General features: G+C 41.4%; 1 protein-coding gene across 2 annotated transcripts in view; it reads left to right on the top strand.

Moving 5' to 3' along the window:
* Positions 1-16,812, top strand: part of DMD (dystrophin) — a 1,614,661-nt gene that overhangs the window by 1,299,662 nt on the left and 298,187 nt on the right. For both annotated transcript variants that reach the window (XM_042974140.1, XM_042974135.1), the window contains one exon: positions 4,642-4,788. In XM_042974140.1, coding sequence (XP_042830074.1) covers positions 4,642-4,788 — 147 coding nt within the window. The remainder of the gene's footprint in view (positions 1-4,641; positions 4,789-16,812) is intronic.

The following is a 16,812-nucleotide window of genomic DNA, read 5'->3' as shown; positions in this document are numbered from 1 at the left end:
TTGCTTCATACTTCGTAGAGGAACGGAAGGCCTTCGAAGTAGGGGTCCCTTGACTCATCTCTTTCCAATCCTTTAAATGGCCCTTCTGTGCCGTGCAGACTAGTCTCTTAGCTACCACGTCAAAGCTTCTCCCTCCAAAATGATGTTCCCTTGTTCAAAGATAATCCCTTCCTTTTGTTGTAACGTGATTGATGACTAAAGTTCTAAATCTATATTTAAACAAATCTTTAGCTACATAAGGATAGGCAACGATCTGATCGCCAATTTAATTTCATAAAAAGAAGAAAAACTTGACATATCGGTCTTATATATCATTCTAAATCAGTACTTTTATATCTATAATCAGACAACATTTAATGAAGTGAAAATTCTGCCGGCATGAAACCAGTCATAATAAAATTAGACTTGGTTTGCTCTTTCATGGAGAACATATTCCAGATGTTTAAGTGATTCAAAGAAAAGCCACAGTATAATGGCTCCCTTCAATGTTTTCTCACTCACTGCCTCCAAACTAGAATAAAATCTAATGAAGTTCTGGTAGTATTTAAATAGCACAGGATATTGTTCTGAGTTAGCTGCGCTTTTTGACATTTGATGTTCAGTGTTTAATAATTTGGACATATATTTATAGGTGTGATATCAAAAGCTCTAACATTTGAAAGATAGGCAAACACAATGTTACATCCACTTAAATGACACAGTACCCATATTCATTTTTTACATAGTACGCCTTGTGACAGTGTTTAGGGGGCCGTACTTCTAGGCTTTGACTGTCTATAGCCATGAGCCACCCTCGGGTGGTATGGCACCACCACCGGAACCTAGGGCAGATGCCAAAGTGGAGGGTGACTTGGAGCCCTCTCCTATCTCCCTTTTCTCTTCCTCTTTTCAACCGCCCGGTTACCTTCTTTCCTCCATTCTCGTGTGCCCTCCTGGTGATTTCTAGATGGCTACAGTTTTTCTATCAGGCTCATGGGGATATCTCCCCAGAATCAGACTTCACCCCAAATTATCACTTGACCAACTGACCTCCCCACCCCCAGTCAAAGCTTCCATGTATCCTACCAGAAATGTAATCCAGATGAAACTAAACATACGCCTTTTCCTCCCCCTTAGTTAATGATGATCCTAGTAGCCGTTAACCGTGGTAGTCAAATAGCGGGACTAAAATTTATTTCCTCTATTTTGGCTGAAAACCTAGAGTTCAACAGTTAATTGAAAAAGTCAGTTAAATCAGGGAATCATAAAAAGTAGGTCTTAAACATCTTATTCAATCTTAAAATAGTCACCAGTATTTTAGCATCGTGTGAAAGTTTCTTGTTTAAGTGTAGATTCACTGATTGGACTTCTCTGTAAATCACACTGATGATGAAGAAGTTTCGATTTCCCATTCCAGTTTCTGTAATGTCGACAGAGTCCATCAGGACAAATGGAAGGCATTCTGTGTACAGAACGCTCCTAAATTTTTCGCAGAACTTTCCTCATCTTTTCCAGTCACCCCCATTCAACATTTGCTTTTCTTTTTCTTTTTTAAACACGTTCTAGAGTGTTCGACCTGGTTTTCGTAGAAATAATAACTTACTTTCTTTCAGACTTAAACTTCTTTGGACCGTGAAATCTTTTAAATTATGTAATTGCAAAGCTAACTGGTGCAAACAGGTTCGAGAACATACCCACGCCTGACAACTCAACTGATGGGAGCTGAAGGCTGTACGTAGTGACAGATAGCTCTACCGTTTTACTTAGAGGCTGTTAGTTAGAGGTCTCGGTCACTGTGATTCACAGGGAATGAAGACTGGCTACTCTGGTGAGTCTTAAGTGGAGATCAGTTAAGATAACTTCTACTGTAATTGCTGGATAGGAACGATGACAACGAAAAGAAGCCACAAGATCCCGTGACAGGGGGGGTGCGGTGGAGGTAGAGAGAGAGGGAGAAAGAGACAGAGAAGCAGAGGAGAAGGAGAGTGAGTGTTGTGATTAATTATGCATATTGGAACTTAATTTTTAATCACCTTCATCCTCCAAAACACTGGCGCAGGATTAAAATCTGAGTTGACTTTGAGGGGAGGAAGTGAAAATCAAAATCTTGTAATAAAAGGCATTTGAACACGTGCATTATGTCATCCAAAGGGAGCTGAAACCTACATGTGACAAACTGAGATGGCTACTCAACTTAATGGCCGAGAGCCACGCTAGTGAAGAGAGATGATTAGCATCCCGGGTTAATCCACACTTTTGTCGGATTCTGCCTGGCTGTCCTGCCATCTCTGCGATGGTTTCCCATTTAAAATTCCCACTCGTATGATATTTATTTATGGTCACTGCAAACACACGTTATTATCCAGAAGAGAGTGGTTCCATTTGGTAACCATTGCCCTTGTCCAGGCTTCTCCATTGACATTTAAGAAATCTGTCTTCTAACCTTTTGTTACACAAAACAAAGTGATTATGGGTCATTTCCTTGTAGAGATATGAATTTACATTGATGGCTTTTTACCTCCCGCCATGGGATTCTTTTAATCCGTATATTTATTTATAAGGCAATGGAATAATAATATTTACTGTCATTCCCTATAAAAACTTTCTCAGTTTCAGACTGATTCCTCTGACATTCCACTGACATGAAGTTGAAAAAAGATCAATACATAAGATGGGATTTTTTGCATGTGTGTGGTCAGATAGAAAGATTTCTTTTGTTTTCCTTTGTTTTTATTTTTTATTGATATGTAATTCACAAGCCATAAAATTTGCCTTTTAGGGGCACCTGGCTGGTTCATTCTGTGTGGATCATTCGACTCTTGATCTCAGGGTCATGAGTTTGAGCCCCATGTTGGGCGTAGAGTTTACTTAATAAAATATATATATATATTGTGCGACCTGTGCTGATCTCATAGTTCATAGGTTCAAGCCCTGTGCCGGACTCTGTGCTGACAGCACAGAGCCTGACTGGCATTCTCTCTCTCTGTCTCTCTCTCTGTCTCCCTCTCTCTCCTGTCTCTCTGCCCCTCCCCCACTCATACACACACTTGCTCTCTCGCTCTCTCTCAAACTTTAAAAAAATTCACTCTTGGGGCGCCTGGGTGGCTCAATCGGTTGAGCGTCCGACTTCGGCTCAGGTCATGATCTCGCGGTCCGTGAGTTCGAGCCCCACGTCGGGCTCTGTGCTGACCGCTCAGAGCCTGGAGCCTGTTTCGGATTCTGTGTCTCCCTCTCTCTCTGACCCTCCCCCGTTCATGCTCTGTCTCTCTCTGTCTCAAAAATAAATAAATGTTAAAAAAAAATTCACTCTTTTACAGTGTACAATTCAGTGATGTTTAGTCTCATCACAAGATTGTGCTATCAGCAGCCCTGTCTCGTCCCAGAACATTTTCATCACTCCCAAAAGAGACCCCATGATTCTCTAACATAAAATTTTTAGTGACTAGTTTTTTAAAACATTAAGTTCTATAGAATTATTATCACAAGGTCTTATAGTATCTAAGAACTATATAAGAGTCTCATACTCCATACATTACCACATTTTACTGGTGAGATATTCAAGTTGATTTGACAGTTTGAGAGGACAATGCCATTCTTGTTTAGAATGCACATCCTGGCTCCTTTTATTTGGAGTGGGAGGGAATCTGGAGGGTTATAGATGAGGTCAGTGTAAACAGTGGCTTCATCGACATAAGGAACCAGAGAAATAATACCTGCCCGGATCGAGCAAGTCAAAGCAGCACATAGAATCAAGTAAGTGATGTTGTCCTTGTGCATAGACATTACATTACACAAACTGTTCTCCTAAGTGAGGGAATCTGTCCCTTAGAAATTGCTCATTGGAACATTTGGACATCATGCATCATGTTAAAGATCCATAAATGTCACCTCAATAGGGTAGATATGATGCATGGTAATATCCTCCCCATATCTGCATAGGGTTCTTCCCCGGACAGCCAAGAAGCCCCACGGGAGCCTTCCTAAGTCATTGCCACAAGGACTAAAATACCAAGGGACCAGGAAGTCATTCTTAGGGCTTGAAAAAATACCCTAATCTCTAAATGAATCTATTTATTATGCAGTTGGTACAAAATATGAATGTAATCTTTTCTGACTGAGTATACCTTTTTATTGTAAAAAAAAAGAAAAAAAAGGATCCATTTCTGGCTGGGAGGTGAGTCGAATTTAGAATCTAGCAAGATATTTTTCCTGTTGCTTTCCAATCCAGAATTTTTTTTGGAAAGGTATATAATAGTTAGTAGTTTGTACTCTGGAGGCAGGCAAACATGGATGCGTGTCCCGGGCTCCTCAATTTTGACCCACTGAACCTTGGACAAAATATAACCTCTGTAAGTTGTTTTCTCGTGTGTAAAATGAGAGTTCTCCAACTATGAGTCTCATAGGGTTATTCTGCAGGGGTAAAACTGGATTATGGAGACAGAGATCATCACAGGATCAGGCACCTAAGAAATGCTCATTAAATATTCGTGATTATTATTCACCCATTCACAAACGATCAGGGTAGTAATACCACTATGATAGAGCAAACATCACTGACACTCCACCCCAAAGAGAACGAGATATCTTGTAGTTCGCATGTGTCTGTTTTTTTGGCTTGTAGTGTTTCTCATTTACCAACTTGCCCTTGACTCTTTCATACAGGTGCTTCGAGGAGAAATTACACCTCTGAAAGAGAATGTCAGCTACGTCAATGACCTTGCTCGCCAACTCACTACGTTGGGCATTCAGCTGTCACCATATAACCTCAACACTCTGGAAGACCTGAACACCAGATGGAAGCTTCTGCAGGTAGGCACATTATGAGCATTACAGTTCCTTGTTACGATGAGAGGATATACAGAGAAAGCTTGTTTGTAAGGAGCAGTAAAAGTAATTTCTTCCTGTGATGTTCGCGATAATATTTCATGAATGTAGGATAGTTTATATTCTGCAGTAAGATCCTCTATAATGTTGTAAAACCTTTTAACAATAATTTTTATAAATAGCTTCAAGTTAGACCTTCCTGTACCTTGCAATAAACACGGAAAATAATGCTGAATCGCGATAGAAGGACTTAGTTACTGTCATACAATTACTTTGTACTACCGTTGCTTGGATTCTTTAAACATCTCTACCTTTGGAATCCTAATTTAAACACCAGTCAATGGTAGGACATATGCTAGAATCATTTTAGAAAGATCACTCTGTCACAAACCTACACATGCAGGTTTTTTATAGGTGTGCATGCTCAGGGTCACATTTACTAGCTGTGGGACCTTAGGACCCTTCTGTGTTTCAGTCTTCCATCTGAAGAAAATGCAGACATTAAATGTTGCATAAATTCTAGCTCTTAGAGTTATTGCAGTTATAATTATTATTATTACAGTATACAGCCTTTGGAATCAAACTTACTGGGTGACCTTGAAGTCACTTGTCCTCTCTGGTTGTCAGTCTTCTCATCTCTAACTTGCTTGCTGTAATATTAAACAAGTTAATTCGTGTAGAGTTGTTAGTTCAGAGGCTCATAGTAAGAACTCAGAGAAGGTCATATGTCTCTATGTTCCCTATGCAAAGGATACTGTTTAATACCCCAAACCCTAAAACTGATTTGACCATAGAATTAGAGAATTGTTTTCTCTTCTTTTCCAGTTTCATAGGATGCAGAGAGTATGCTTCTGAGGACAGAGAGGAAACTGGGTTTAAAAATATTTGCTTTCAATGTTTTAATAAAAAAAAATGATAAAGCAGATAACTTTTCGTATTGGCAGCCCGTTTAGGGGTGTGATTGAAAGTCCTGTTCAAGAATTTCTAGACCTTTAATAAAAACAAGTTCCAAATCCAAGACCTCTTGAGATCTCTTATAATTTAATTCCCATTGTGATGGATAGTTTTGAAATATTTGTATGATAGATGGTTATAAGTGGCGTTGACCAAAGCAAGGCAATATAGTTAAGCGATAACATGCCTTTCTATGTCTGTTAGTTTCATAGTGGCCAAGTACTGCTAAGACCTTATCAATTTCATCCTTAGTATGTTTTTAACTTTAAGCATAAATAAGGAAAGGAATAAATGTCCAAGGAAAACCAGTGGCCATCTTTGTTCCATTCAAGCGTTCTTGAACTAGATCTTAAAATTTCTTTTGGAGAACCAAATGCCGCATTTGCTTTCAGAATGTAGTGACGAGATTGGTGATCATGGCATGTGAGTTTATAAATGAGGTCAAGAGATTATGACTGATAGGGAGAGTTTTTTTTTTTTAATTTTTTTTTTAGTGTTTATTTTTTTTATTATGAGAGTTTTTAAAAATCAGTGCCAAGTGCTCCGTCGTTGCACTCTTTATTTCAGAGGTAAAGAGTGAGAAAATATTAATAGCTTAATTGTCACTTGTTCTTTAAAAAGCGTTGAGGACTTGGTTATAAATATAGGGCAGTACATGAAAGGAGCCGGTGTAGTGTAGTAACAAGTAGACTGGAGCGAATAGTACGGGGCCTGACTTCCCACTGACGCTCAGCTGTTCTTCAAGACCACGTTGTCTTGAAAAAACCATTTATCCTCTCTCGGCTTGAATTCCTTCATTTGTAAAATGAGGCAATCCATTTGGTCTCAGGTCACATCCAGCTCAATCCAGTGATTCCATATCTGGCTATCTGGGAGAGACACACATATGGCAAAAATTGACTTTAGAATCAATACAGTTGCTTCCTCTATTCATCATACAGATGTGGCTTGTTGGAATTGTGTTTCTCCTTCTTTCCTTTCAACTTTTAAACCCCTCATCCCAAGCCCACGTATACACAGCCTCCTTATACTAAACAGTTTGATGAGTTTGCGGTACAAGCTTTTATGGTGGCAAATTTCACACGTTGCTGTTTTGGGACCTGACCTTAAGGATATGCTTAAAAAGTGTTTTCAGCAGAAAGCTGATAAATCCAAGGTTTGGGGTCGCACGTAACTGAGTCCATTTTTTTCTTTGACCATAATTGTAACCACTCTGCTATATTGTCAGCGGAAGTCCTTGCTCAGAAAGGGAACAAAGCCAAGAAATGAGGTTCACATCAAATAATTTCATCCCCATTACTGGAAGAGCAAGTCATGTGTTCTATCGACAACATTTTACATTTAGAATAATGTACCTGACTAAAGAATCACCCAACTTCTGTGGAGGGACGTTTAAGCCCATCATCATTATAACATTATATTTCTATAAAAATAAAGAATTTAGTCACTTCTGGGGCAGCTGGGTGGCTCAGTCAGTTAAGCGTCCGACTTCAGCTCAGGTCACGATCTCGCGGTCCGTGAGTTCGAGCCCCGCGTCGGGCTCTGGGCTGATGGCTCAGAGCCTGGAGCCTGCTTCCGATTCTGTGTCTCCCTCTCTCTCTGCCCCTCCCCCGTTCATGCTCTGTCTCTCTCTATCTCAAAAATAAATAAATGTTAAAAAAATATATAAATAAAAAAAGAAAAAAGAATTTAGTCACTTCCAATGCTATGCCAGTTATGAAATCATGATAAAAAATAAGTACAAATTCATCTCTGCTTCTTTGTCCACAAAGACAAAGAAAAACTAAGAGAAAGGAGGAACAATGGGGAGGCACATATAAACCTAAGAAGACGAGTCTTCAATTTGGACAAAATAGTGTAATAGAAGAAACAGTCACATAGTACCAGGCTATATCTACTTGTTACCAGAATATCCTGGGTCGAATTACACAACACATTAATTTCTATTTAAAAAAATTTTTTTAACCTTTATTCATTTTTGAGAGACAGAGTGCAAGCGGAGGGAGAGGCAGAGAAAGAGGAAGACACAGAATCTGAAGCAGGCACCAGGCTCTGAGCTGTCAACACAGAGCCCGACGTGTAGCTCGAACTCACAAACCGTGAGATCATGACCTGAGCTGAAGTCAGATGTTTAACCGACCGAGTCACCCTGGCGCCTCATTAATTTATATTTTAATTTTTTTTTAATCTTTATTTATTTTTGAGGGGGGGGGGAACAGAGAGAAAGGGAGGCATAGAATCCGAAGCAGGCTCCAGGCTCTGAGCCGTCAGCACAGAGCCCGACGCGGGGCTCGAACCCACAAACCACAAGTTCATGAGCTGAGCCGAAGTCTGATGCTCAACCAACTGAACTATTCAGGCACCCCTTTTAATTTCTATGTTAAAAGAAAGCCATGCTGGGTGTTTTTTTTTTTAAGCTGTGTGTAACATCAGTCAAAATGATAGAAACAGATAAGCCGTGTAGATACGACAACCACAGCAGAGTGTAAGACACAGCCACGATTTATCTATACACAGAAATACAGTGTGTGGAGAGCTCTGAATTTATTTGGAATGTGCAAAGAGAAGGTTAGAGGCATTGGTTTCCCTGTCTGAAACTCGGTGGGAATAAAATCCCATTTTCTCCCTCAGAGGGGACACATTGGTAGGGATGTTTGTGCTAGACCATGTGACAATGTGTTTTGGGTATAGGCAGCCATCATTCCTTGTAGTTACAAGGATTTTCATGGACATTATCTCATCTAATCCTCATAACATTATGAGGATTACATATTATCACTATTCCTTTTTACCAGTAAGGAAACTGAGACTTTGAAACAATAACCGACACAACCACAGTCACCGGCTCGTAAGTGTCGGTCAAGGTGTGAATCAGACCTTCTGAACCGTGACCCCTCGCCCCCGACCTTGTTTCTTCTTCTCCAAGTTCTATTTAATTCGGACTTAACAAAGTCATACTTTAAAGCTGGTTTGGGCACCACAGGTATGAAATACCTCGCTTTTTCCACGCTTCTCTTTTTTGAATGATCTCAAGGATCTTAACTTTGAAATCTCCCTTTTACAAACCAGTGGGTGAATGAGCTCCTCCTCCCTGTGTACCCCTTAAAATTCACACCTGTAGTTCCCAATACAAAATGCTAAAGCATTACATTCTTCGTTGTCTTTAGAATTCAGCAACTGTCCTAAGGCCAACCAAAAGTGATTTTAATGAATTAGCTCTTAAAGCGGAACCAGTGATAAGACTCGATCCCGTAGACGTGAGCATCAAAACCAACTGGGAAGAAAGTTAAACTGAAGATAAGCTTTTCTCATTTTGAAGCCATGCATACGTGTTTAGTGATGCAGTCCTGCGCTTCACTCACCAAGCACAAGCACTAGGGGGGAATAGTCTCCTCCTATTCTCCTCCTGCAGCAACAGAAGCTGCAAATACACTTTAATATAACGAGCGCGTGCTTTGTTGACTGTGGGATGTCTGGAATGCAATCACTTGAAAAGTATCGACTGTGAAGACATTTCCAGGTCTGACCATCTTTAACTATGTTTAAGGACAGCCTCATGAATTATGTATGTTTTGAAAGGTTTCCTAAGATTCTTCCAAAGTCAGGCAGACGTATTCCATCAACTCTCTGCCAGAAGGATCTAGACCCTCATCTTTGGCACACACCGTTCCTTCTTTCCTTCTTTCCTTCTTTCATTCTGTTTTCACTCGGTCAACTGTGTACCTAGTATATACTGCAGTGGTCCTATCTGGTCCAAGGACATACTGACCCAAATCCCCTTTACTGCTTCGGCCATCTTGGGAAAAGTTTAATACGTGGGCTTTCTTTCATGGCTTCCATAATGGCCCATCCTTTCTCCCTTTCTCCGTGTCGTAAACAAAAAAATAGGCTCCTGCGACCCTGATACGATAAAAGTACTACCTTTCCAAGATACCTGGCTTAGAAATTCTTCCGTAATTTCTGACTAGGAACTTGATCTACATGATCAAACTGGTAAGATTTGTAGAAGGAGATGGGATCATATTTAGCTAGCCCACAGAAATATTTGCATGGCTTTGTTGTTTAGAAATTGAGCAAGAGTTTTAATTGAAGAATTAGAAACTTCCAGCAGAGCAGCTAATGGTCTTTACTTTGGTGAGATAGCTTTTCAAAGCAGGCTTCTAACTATATATTTGTACGTCCATCCCTGTCAACCTTGAGCAAAGGATTGGAACTTTTAAATGTGTTGACAGATTTTGAACATTTTCTTCATACTCTTTCATTTTTAAGGATACCGTACTAAGCATTTTGCATTATGGGGTCCCTTCTAGGCAGGAAGCCTAGGTGAGTTGTGCCATCTGCTCTGACAAATAATGTGGACCTATTACTAATGGAGGGTAAAGAGAGGACATCCGACTTCCATCCCTTCAGTTTTGCCAAGGATTGGTTCTACCAACGTCTTCTTAGTATGTCCTTTTTTGGCTGTTTCTTTTTTTTTAAGCATATTTATTTATTTTTTGAGAGAGAGAGAGAGAGAGAGTGGGAGAGGGGCAGAGAGAGAGGGAAAGAGAATCCTAAGCAGTCCCCATCCTATCAGCGCAGGGCCTGATGTGAAACTCAATGTCACGAACCTTGAGACCATGACTTGAGGCGAAGTCAAGAATCAGACGCTTAACTAGTTGACTGAGCCACCCAGACACTTCCAGCTGTTTCTTTTAACGCACCTCAAATGATTCTGCCTGCGGTGAGACCGCAGAACCCGAGAGAAAATGAGGAGTCTGAGGCCACTCTCAAGGGAGAGGCATTTTCCTACATCAGTGGTTCTCAAAGGTTCATAGGCATCCGAACCGCCTAAGGACTTCTTAAAAGACAGATCACTGGGCCCCACTTCCAGAGTTTCTGGTTCAGGAAGTCTGGGCTGGGGCCTGACATTCTGCATTTCCCAGCAGCTCTCAAGCGAGGCTGATGCTGAGGATCCAGGGACCACACTGTGAGAAGCACTGTCCTACATTAGGCACTTGCCAGGCACAGCCAACTTTAAAATGGTGTCTTCCAAAAGACACTTTGAGAAGTTTAGAGTCATACTGTGGACAATAAGCCTACTGCCACGCAGACGGCTCTGTGTTAGAGTGTTACGGTGCCTCAGCAACGTGGAGACCCAAGCCCTTCGCTTGTCTTGCCGGCAGGAAGAGGAGGGCGAAGGGAAACTTCTAGTAGATTCCTTTTGGTAGACTTGAGAAATGTTGTGAGTTAGTTTACATAACAGGTGTCAGAGACTCCGTTCCCAAACTAAAATACTGTTATGTTGGTTCCATGTTGAGGTGATAATATTTTTATGTATTGGGTGAAGTAAAACAGATGATTGGAACTGATTTCCCCCACTTCTTTTCTATGACTATTCCGATTTGAGTATTTTTCTTGAAAATGGACGAAGTGAGCCTGTTGCTTCAAGTAAAACAACGGACAGCGTTGGGTCCTTTGTACTTTTTTCATGCGTCTGCCAGAAAATTTAAAATGACGTAGGCAGCTGTCATTATAGTTCGATGGGATAGCCCTGGGCTGGGCTGTAATTTGCACAGATGTAGCGTGGATAAGATTCAGCGGCAAAGCTTGTTAAATCACCTTCACTGCCCCCTCTCCCGCCCAGAGGAGATTTAGTAGGTATCGGGTGAAGCCTGAGATTCCTTCCATCAAGGTCCTGGGAGAAGCTGTTGAAATAGCAGTAATACTTCTCTCAGGTAGGGATCCTCTGATTTTTGGCAAGTTAATAAGGGATCCACGGGCTTGAAACGATAGGAGGCCACCATCCAAAACTGTTGTCGCGGTGTAGGAAAAACTACCCGAACACATTGTAAACTGTAAGTAAAAAGACTTCACCTGTAACATCGAGTCGGATGCACCCCCCTGGCAGGAGTTTTTCAAAAGCTCCAAGTAAAGGAAATGAGAAGAACAAAGAGGAAAGAATGTGTTTTAGAGAAGGTTAGGTCAAAGGATTTGTTGACATTAGGAATAGAATGAAGTCGACTGACTTCAGCTCAGGTCATGATCTCACAGTTCGTAAGTTCAAGCCCCACGTCTGGCTCTGTGCTGACAGCTTGGAGCCTGTTCGGATTCCGTGTCTCTGTCTCTCTCTGCCCCTCCCCCACTCACACTCTGTCTCTCCTTCTCTCTCTCAAAAATAAATAAACATTAGAAAAAAAAAAAAAAGAATGACCCATGAAAAAAGGCCAGTTAAGAGGTAGGAAAACATCTTTTCAGTGAGGAGAAAACAATCATTTATGCTTAGCCTCGTCTCTGTTAAAAAAAAAAAAAATTAGAAGGAAGTGAACAACTCCCTTTAAAGATTTGAAAGAATGAGGAATACGTGAATCTAAAAAGTCCAGGATTGGGGCGCCTAGGTGGCTCAGTTGGTGAAACAGCCGGCTCTTGATTTTGGTCCAGGTCGTGATCTCACGGGGTTCATGAGATTGAGCCCCGCATCCGGCTGTGCACTCACAGTGCAGAGCCCGATTGAGATTCTCTCTGTGTCTCAAAATAAATAAACTTAAGAAAAAATTAGAGTCCTTAGAATGCACTGAGACCAAAATGTATTGTGAACTTTATGGGCATTTCCCTCAGTCAGTGTGGCTCCCGATGTTTTTTGCAGCTAATGGTACTTTATTCAGGAAGAATGATACTGAAATTGCCTGGATAACCTTGCAAGTAAGGTTGTACCAGAGTCCCTCCTCCTCAGTCCAAAGAACAGGCTAGTTTTCAAGGACCTTCTCTGTTTTGAAAGAAGGGCATTGCCATGTGTGGGACTAGAGGGAGAAAAGTGAACGCTGGAGGGAGCGTGATCCAAAAAATTCTATGGGCATGAAGCCAGTAGAAGTGAAAGACATATTTATTAGTTGAAGAGAGTGAAACGCATAGTCATGTTTTCAGGTAATTGTATAAAGTGGACCAAAATCTCCATGAAGTTAGGTGATCGGATGGCTTGATCTTTAGGCACTCCCTTCTGGATTGGTTTCCACCAGGAGCTATGTTTGCTAGTGTGGCAATCCAGGTAACTCCTGAGAACGCTGTGGAGAAAATGTCAGGCGTCCCCGTGACATGTGTTTCAACAGCCCCTCTCGGGGATACGCGTGTTTCTTTCACTTCCTTGGTACCTCCCACCCCTCGTTGGAAAGATGGAGACAGGGGAGGGTATTTAAAATTGCGCGTCTGCTCTTGTTTTCCTTTCCTTCTTTCTTCTTGCACAACTGACATTTGCCCTCCCCTCGACTTTTCCGCCTGCTTTATCCTTTGTTCTTTGAAGTGGCCGGCCCTGCGCCCTGACCTCCCTCCTCCGCGGCCGCCGGGCTCCGCCCCCCGCCCTTTCTGGCGCATTTGCCGGCCCGGGTTGTCCTGCTCTTGGCTTTTCCCACTGTCTCGCTGCGTGTGAAACCCTTGGCCGGCAGCTGCTCGCATTTCCCATGCTACGTCACGCGCAGCCTTCAAAGGGCTGCTGTTCTCACACTTCCACCCCGAAGACTCCCCCTCTCCTCCCGCCCGGCACATTCCTCTGGAAATAACCCCCTTTCTGGCCGTATGCAGAGCCGAGTGTGAAAGCCTGCTCCGCAAGGAGCCGTGGAAGAAACAAGCTTAGGGGATTCGGCCAGGCTGTGCTTAAAGGTCACTCGCACAGAGGGAATTCTAAGTCGCTGCGGTTTGCCTTTACTTTTAGAAATTCTTGAAGGTCCTGAAGAAAATCGTCCGCATGTGGGCTCTGGCCTCAATTACCATATTCGTTAATTTCAAATAGGTATGTAGATGAAAAATAGAACACATCGGAAGACGATTATTCTCTTAGAAATACACTCTGGACAGTGGACCGTACTTTCTTTGGCCAGTGAAGCGGCACAATATAGATTTGAGAAGACTTGATGCTAGTGAGACTTCTGCATTACGGACATGAATGATGAGCCCTTAGGTAGCGCCTGCTGCTTACTTACTATTCGCTTTCCTGAGCCCTTTTGCCCATCCTGACAGTCAGCCTAGGAAGTAGATGCTAGTTTTATCCTCATCTCACAGATGAGGAGAAGTAGGAACCAAGAGGTTCCGTGGCTTGTTTGCCTGAGTTCACCTTGCTGGTGGGAGAGTGAGGGTCGGAACCCAGGCAATGTGGCTGGAGAATCTGTCAGAAGTACTAACTATGCAACACCACCTCTCTGATGGAAAGCTAGATGGTCGGGACGAGACCGTCTCTCCTCTTCATTTACAACTCCGCCCTTTCAACACACGGCATAACGTCCCCCTCACATTTATTAGGAATCACCTACATCAAGAGTTTAGGAAACGGCCGGTTTAAAATAGGACGATGATATGAGTCTCAGACCACCGTCGCGGAAGAGTTTAGCCCAGAGCCTGAATCAACCACACGGTAAAAGTGAGAATGTCTCCTCTACAGGACCAGGAAGGCTTGATCACCAAACTCTTCCTCAAGGGAGCAGAAGCACTCCTTCACGAAGTCAATATTTTCCATTCAATAAGTACTTTTCTGCCGTCTCCCCTCTGCCAGACTCTGGGTTAGATAATAGGGATGCAATTGTGGAAACACCAGACACTGTCTCTGCCCTCACGGAGATGATAGTTTCTTGGGAAGACACACATTAATAAAGAAAACTCCTTCATATAATAATTACAAATCGTGGTGGGTGGAATGAGAGAAAATGCATGGCAAATGGTGAGGAGCTGGGGGTGGGCATGGGCGAGTGGGCGAGGGTGAGTGGGCGAGGGTGGGAAGACTGACCAGGAAGACTCCCCAGAGAAACTTGCCTTTCAGCCAAAGCCTCAAGGAGGAAGGCAAGTTAACCAAGTGGCTTTCGTATTCGTCTGCAGCTTTTTTTTTTAAATGGCCTAACGCTTGTGACTAACGAACAATAAACAGAGTAGTAAAATTCTACTATGAAAATTTAATAACTAGGAATCATTGGAAGTAATGGGCTGCAGAGCTAACATACAATTAAGTCACGGTGGGAGATTTCTTATCACTCTGTGTCACAGAGAGGATCCTGTTTGAATTCTTCATGCACTTGAGAAAATTTGTAGCTACCTGTGTTTGTTGACTGACTTACCGAAAGATGCCAGATCTGCTGGGCACTTAGCTGTGTCTTTACATGGTAGGGTTTCAACAAATATTTCTCAAAGTGCTGAATGCAGGAAATTAAGCAAAAATATTATTAAAAACTATAAAATAAATGGAAAGGTATGCCACAGGGAAAAAATTAGGAAACATAACTATCATTTCTGGATAAAGAGTATTCATGCCTCGATCTGTAGATCCATAAAGTTAACCAACGCTTAAATAATTTTCCAAAGATTCCAAGAGGAAAAATGATCGACCACAAACGAAGTATTTCTCTTTTACTTTGTGGTGAAGAGGATTCACTCATATTCTAGACTTTTATCAGTAATTAATGATCAGTGTGCTCTGAACAATCTGGGATATATTTAATGGGGGAAAATGAGATAAAATAGCTTCCCTTTCTCACCCCTTTTTTGGTTGAGGTATAATTGACATGTAACATGATACTCATTTCAAGTGTCCCCCGTGACGATTGGGTATTTGTATATATCGTGAAATAATGACCACAGTAAGTCTAGTTAATATCCATCACCGTACCTAGTTACAAATGTTTGTTCTTATGAGAATCTTTAAGATCTACTCTTGAAGCAAGTCTCAAAAATAAATACAGCATTATTAACTATAGTCACCACAGTGTATATCACATCCTCACGACCCATTGTTTCCTAACTAGAAGTTTGTACCTTTTGACCCCCTTCGTCCATTTCACACACACCCCCACTCCCCCACCTGTGGCAACTACCAGTCTGTTTTCTGTTATCTATAAGCTTGTTCTCATTTTACATTACACATAGGAGATTATGTGGTATTTGCCTTTCTCTGTCTGACTTCTTTCACTTAGCATAAGGTTTATCCGTGTTGTCATTTTTTACAGGTGAATAATATTCTAGTGTACGTGTGTGTGTGTGTGTGTGTACCATATTTTCTTATCCACTCATCTGTCAGTGGACATTCATCCATGTTGTTACATGTATCAATAGTTTATTCCATTATATGGGAAGACTTATATTTGTTTACTCATTCGCTAAAATGCACTTTTGGGTTGTTTCCAGTTTGGGACTGTATCGATAAGGCTGCTATAAGCATTCATGTACAATTCTTTGAAAGGACTCTGTTTTCATTTCTCATGAGTAAATGCCTAGGAGAGAGATAGCTAAATTATATGTTAGGCATGTGTTTAACCTATTTAAAAAATGCCAGACTGTTGTCCAAAGCTGTTGGACAATTTTACATTCCCACCAGCAGTGTATGAGAGTTCCAGTTCCTTCATGAGGTCTCTCAAATTGGATTATGGTCAATGTTTTGAATTTTAGCCGTTTAAATGACTATGTGGTGGTATCTCATTGTGGTTTTAATTTGCAATTCCCTAATGGCTAATGGTGTAGCCATTCCGGCTTTCTTAGGATTACTGCTGGCACAGTATCACTTTTCTCATCCTTTTATTTTTAGCCTATTTGTGCCTTTGTATTGAATGTGCATTTCTTGTAAGCAGCATATAATTGGATTTTGCTTTCTTAAAATCCAATCTGACAATTTCTTTTAACTGGGGGATATTTAGACTGTTTACATTTAATGTGATAATTGATACGGTTAGGTGTAAACCTCTCATCAAGCTATTTGTTTTTGCCTCATCCCATCCATTCTCTGTTTGCCTGTTTCTCTTTTTCTGTCTTCTTTAAATTAATGGGAATTAGTAGATTCATTTTATCTTCTGTGCGGGCATATTAGCTATAACTCTTTGGTTTGTTTTTGTAGTGGTTGCGTTATGGTTTATGGTATATGTACATCTTTGCCTTATTACAGAGTACCTTTAAGTGGTTTTAGACCACTTCGCATATGGTATAAGAACCTTTGAGCAATATATTTCCAGTTGTCCCTTTCCAAGCTCTCCACTATTATTTGATCCTTTGGAGTCTTTTAAAATCAGGTGGGATTAGACTGGCTAGTTATCCCCAACTGGTGAGGCAAGA

Source organism: Panthera tigris, chromosome X, assembly GCF_018350195.1.
Source record: "Panthera tigris isolate Pti1 chromosome X, P.tigris_Pti1_mat1.1, whole genome shotgun sequence".
Classification (NCBI taxonomy): Eukaryota; Metazoa; Chordata; class Mammalia; order Carnivora; family Felidae; genus Panthera; species Panthera tigris.
The sequence above is the reverse complement of the archived record's forward strand: the minus strand, read 5'-3'. Positions and strand labels throughout refer to the sequence as shown.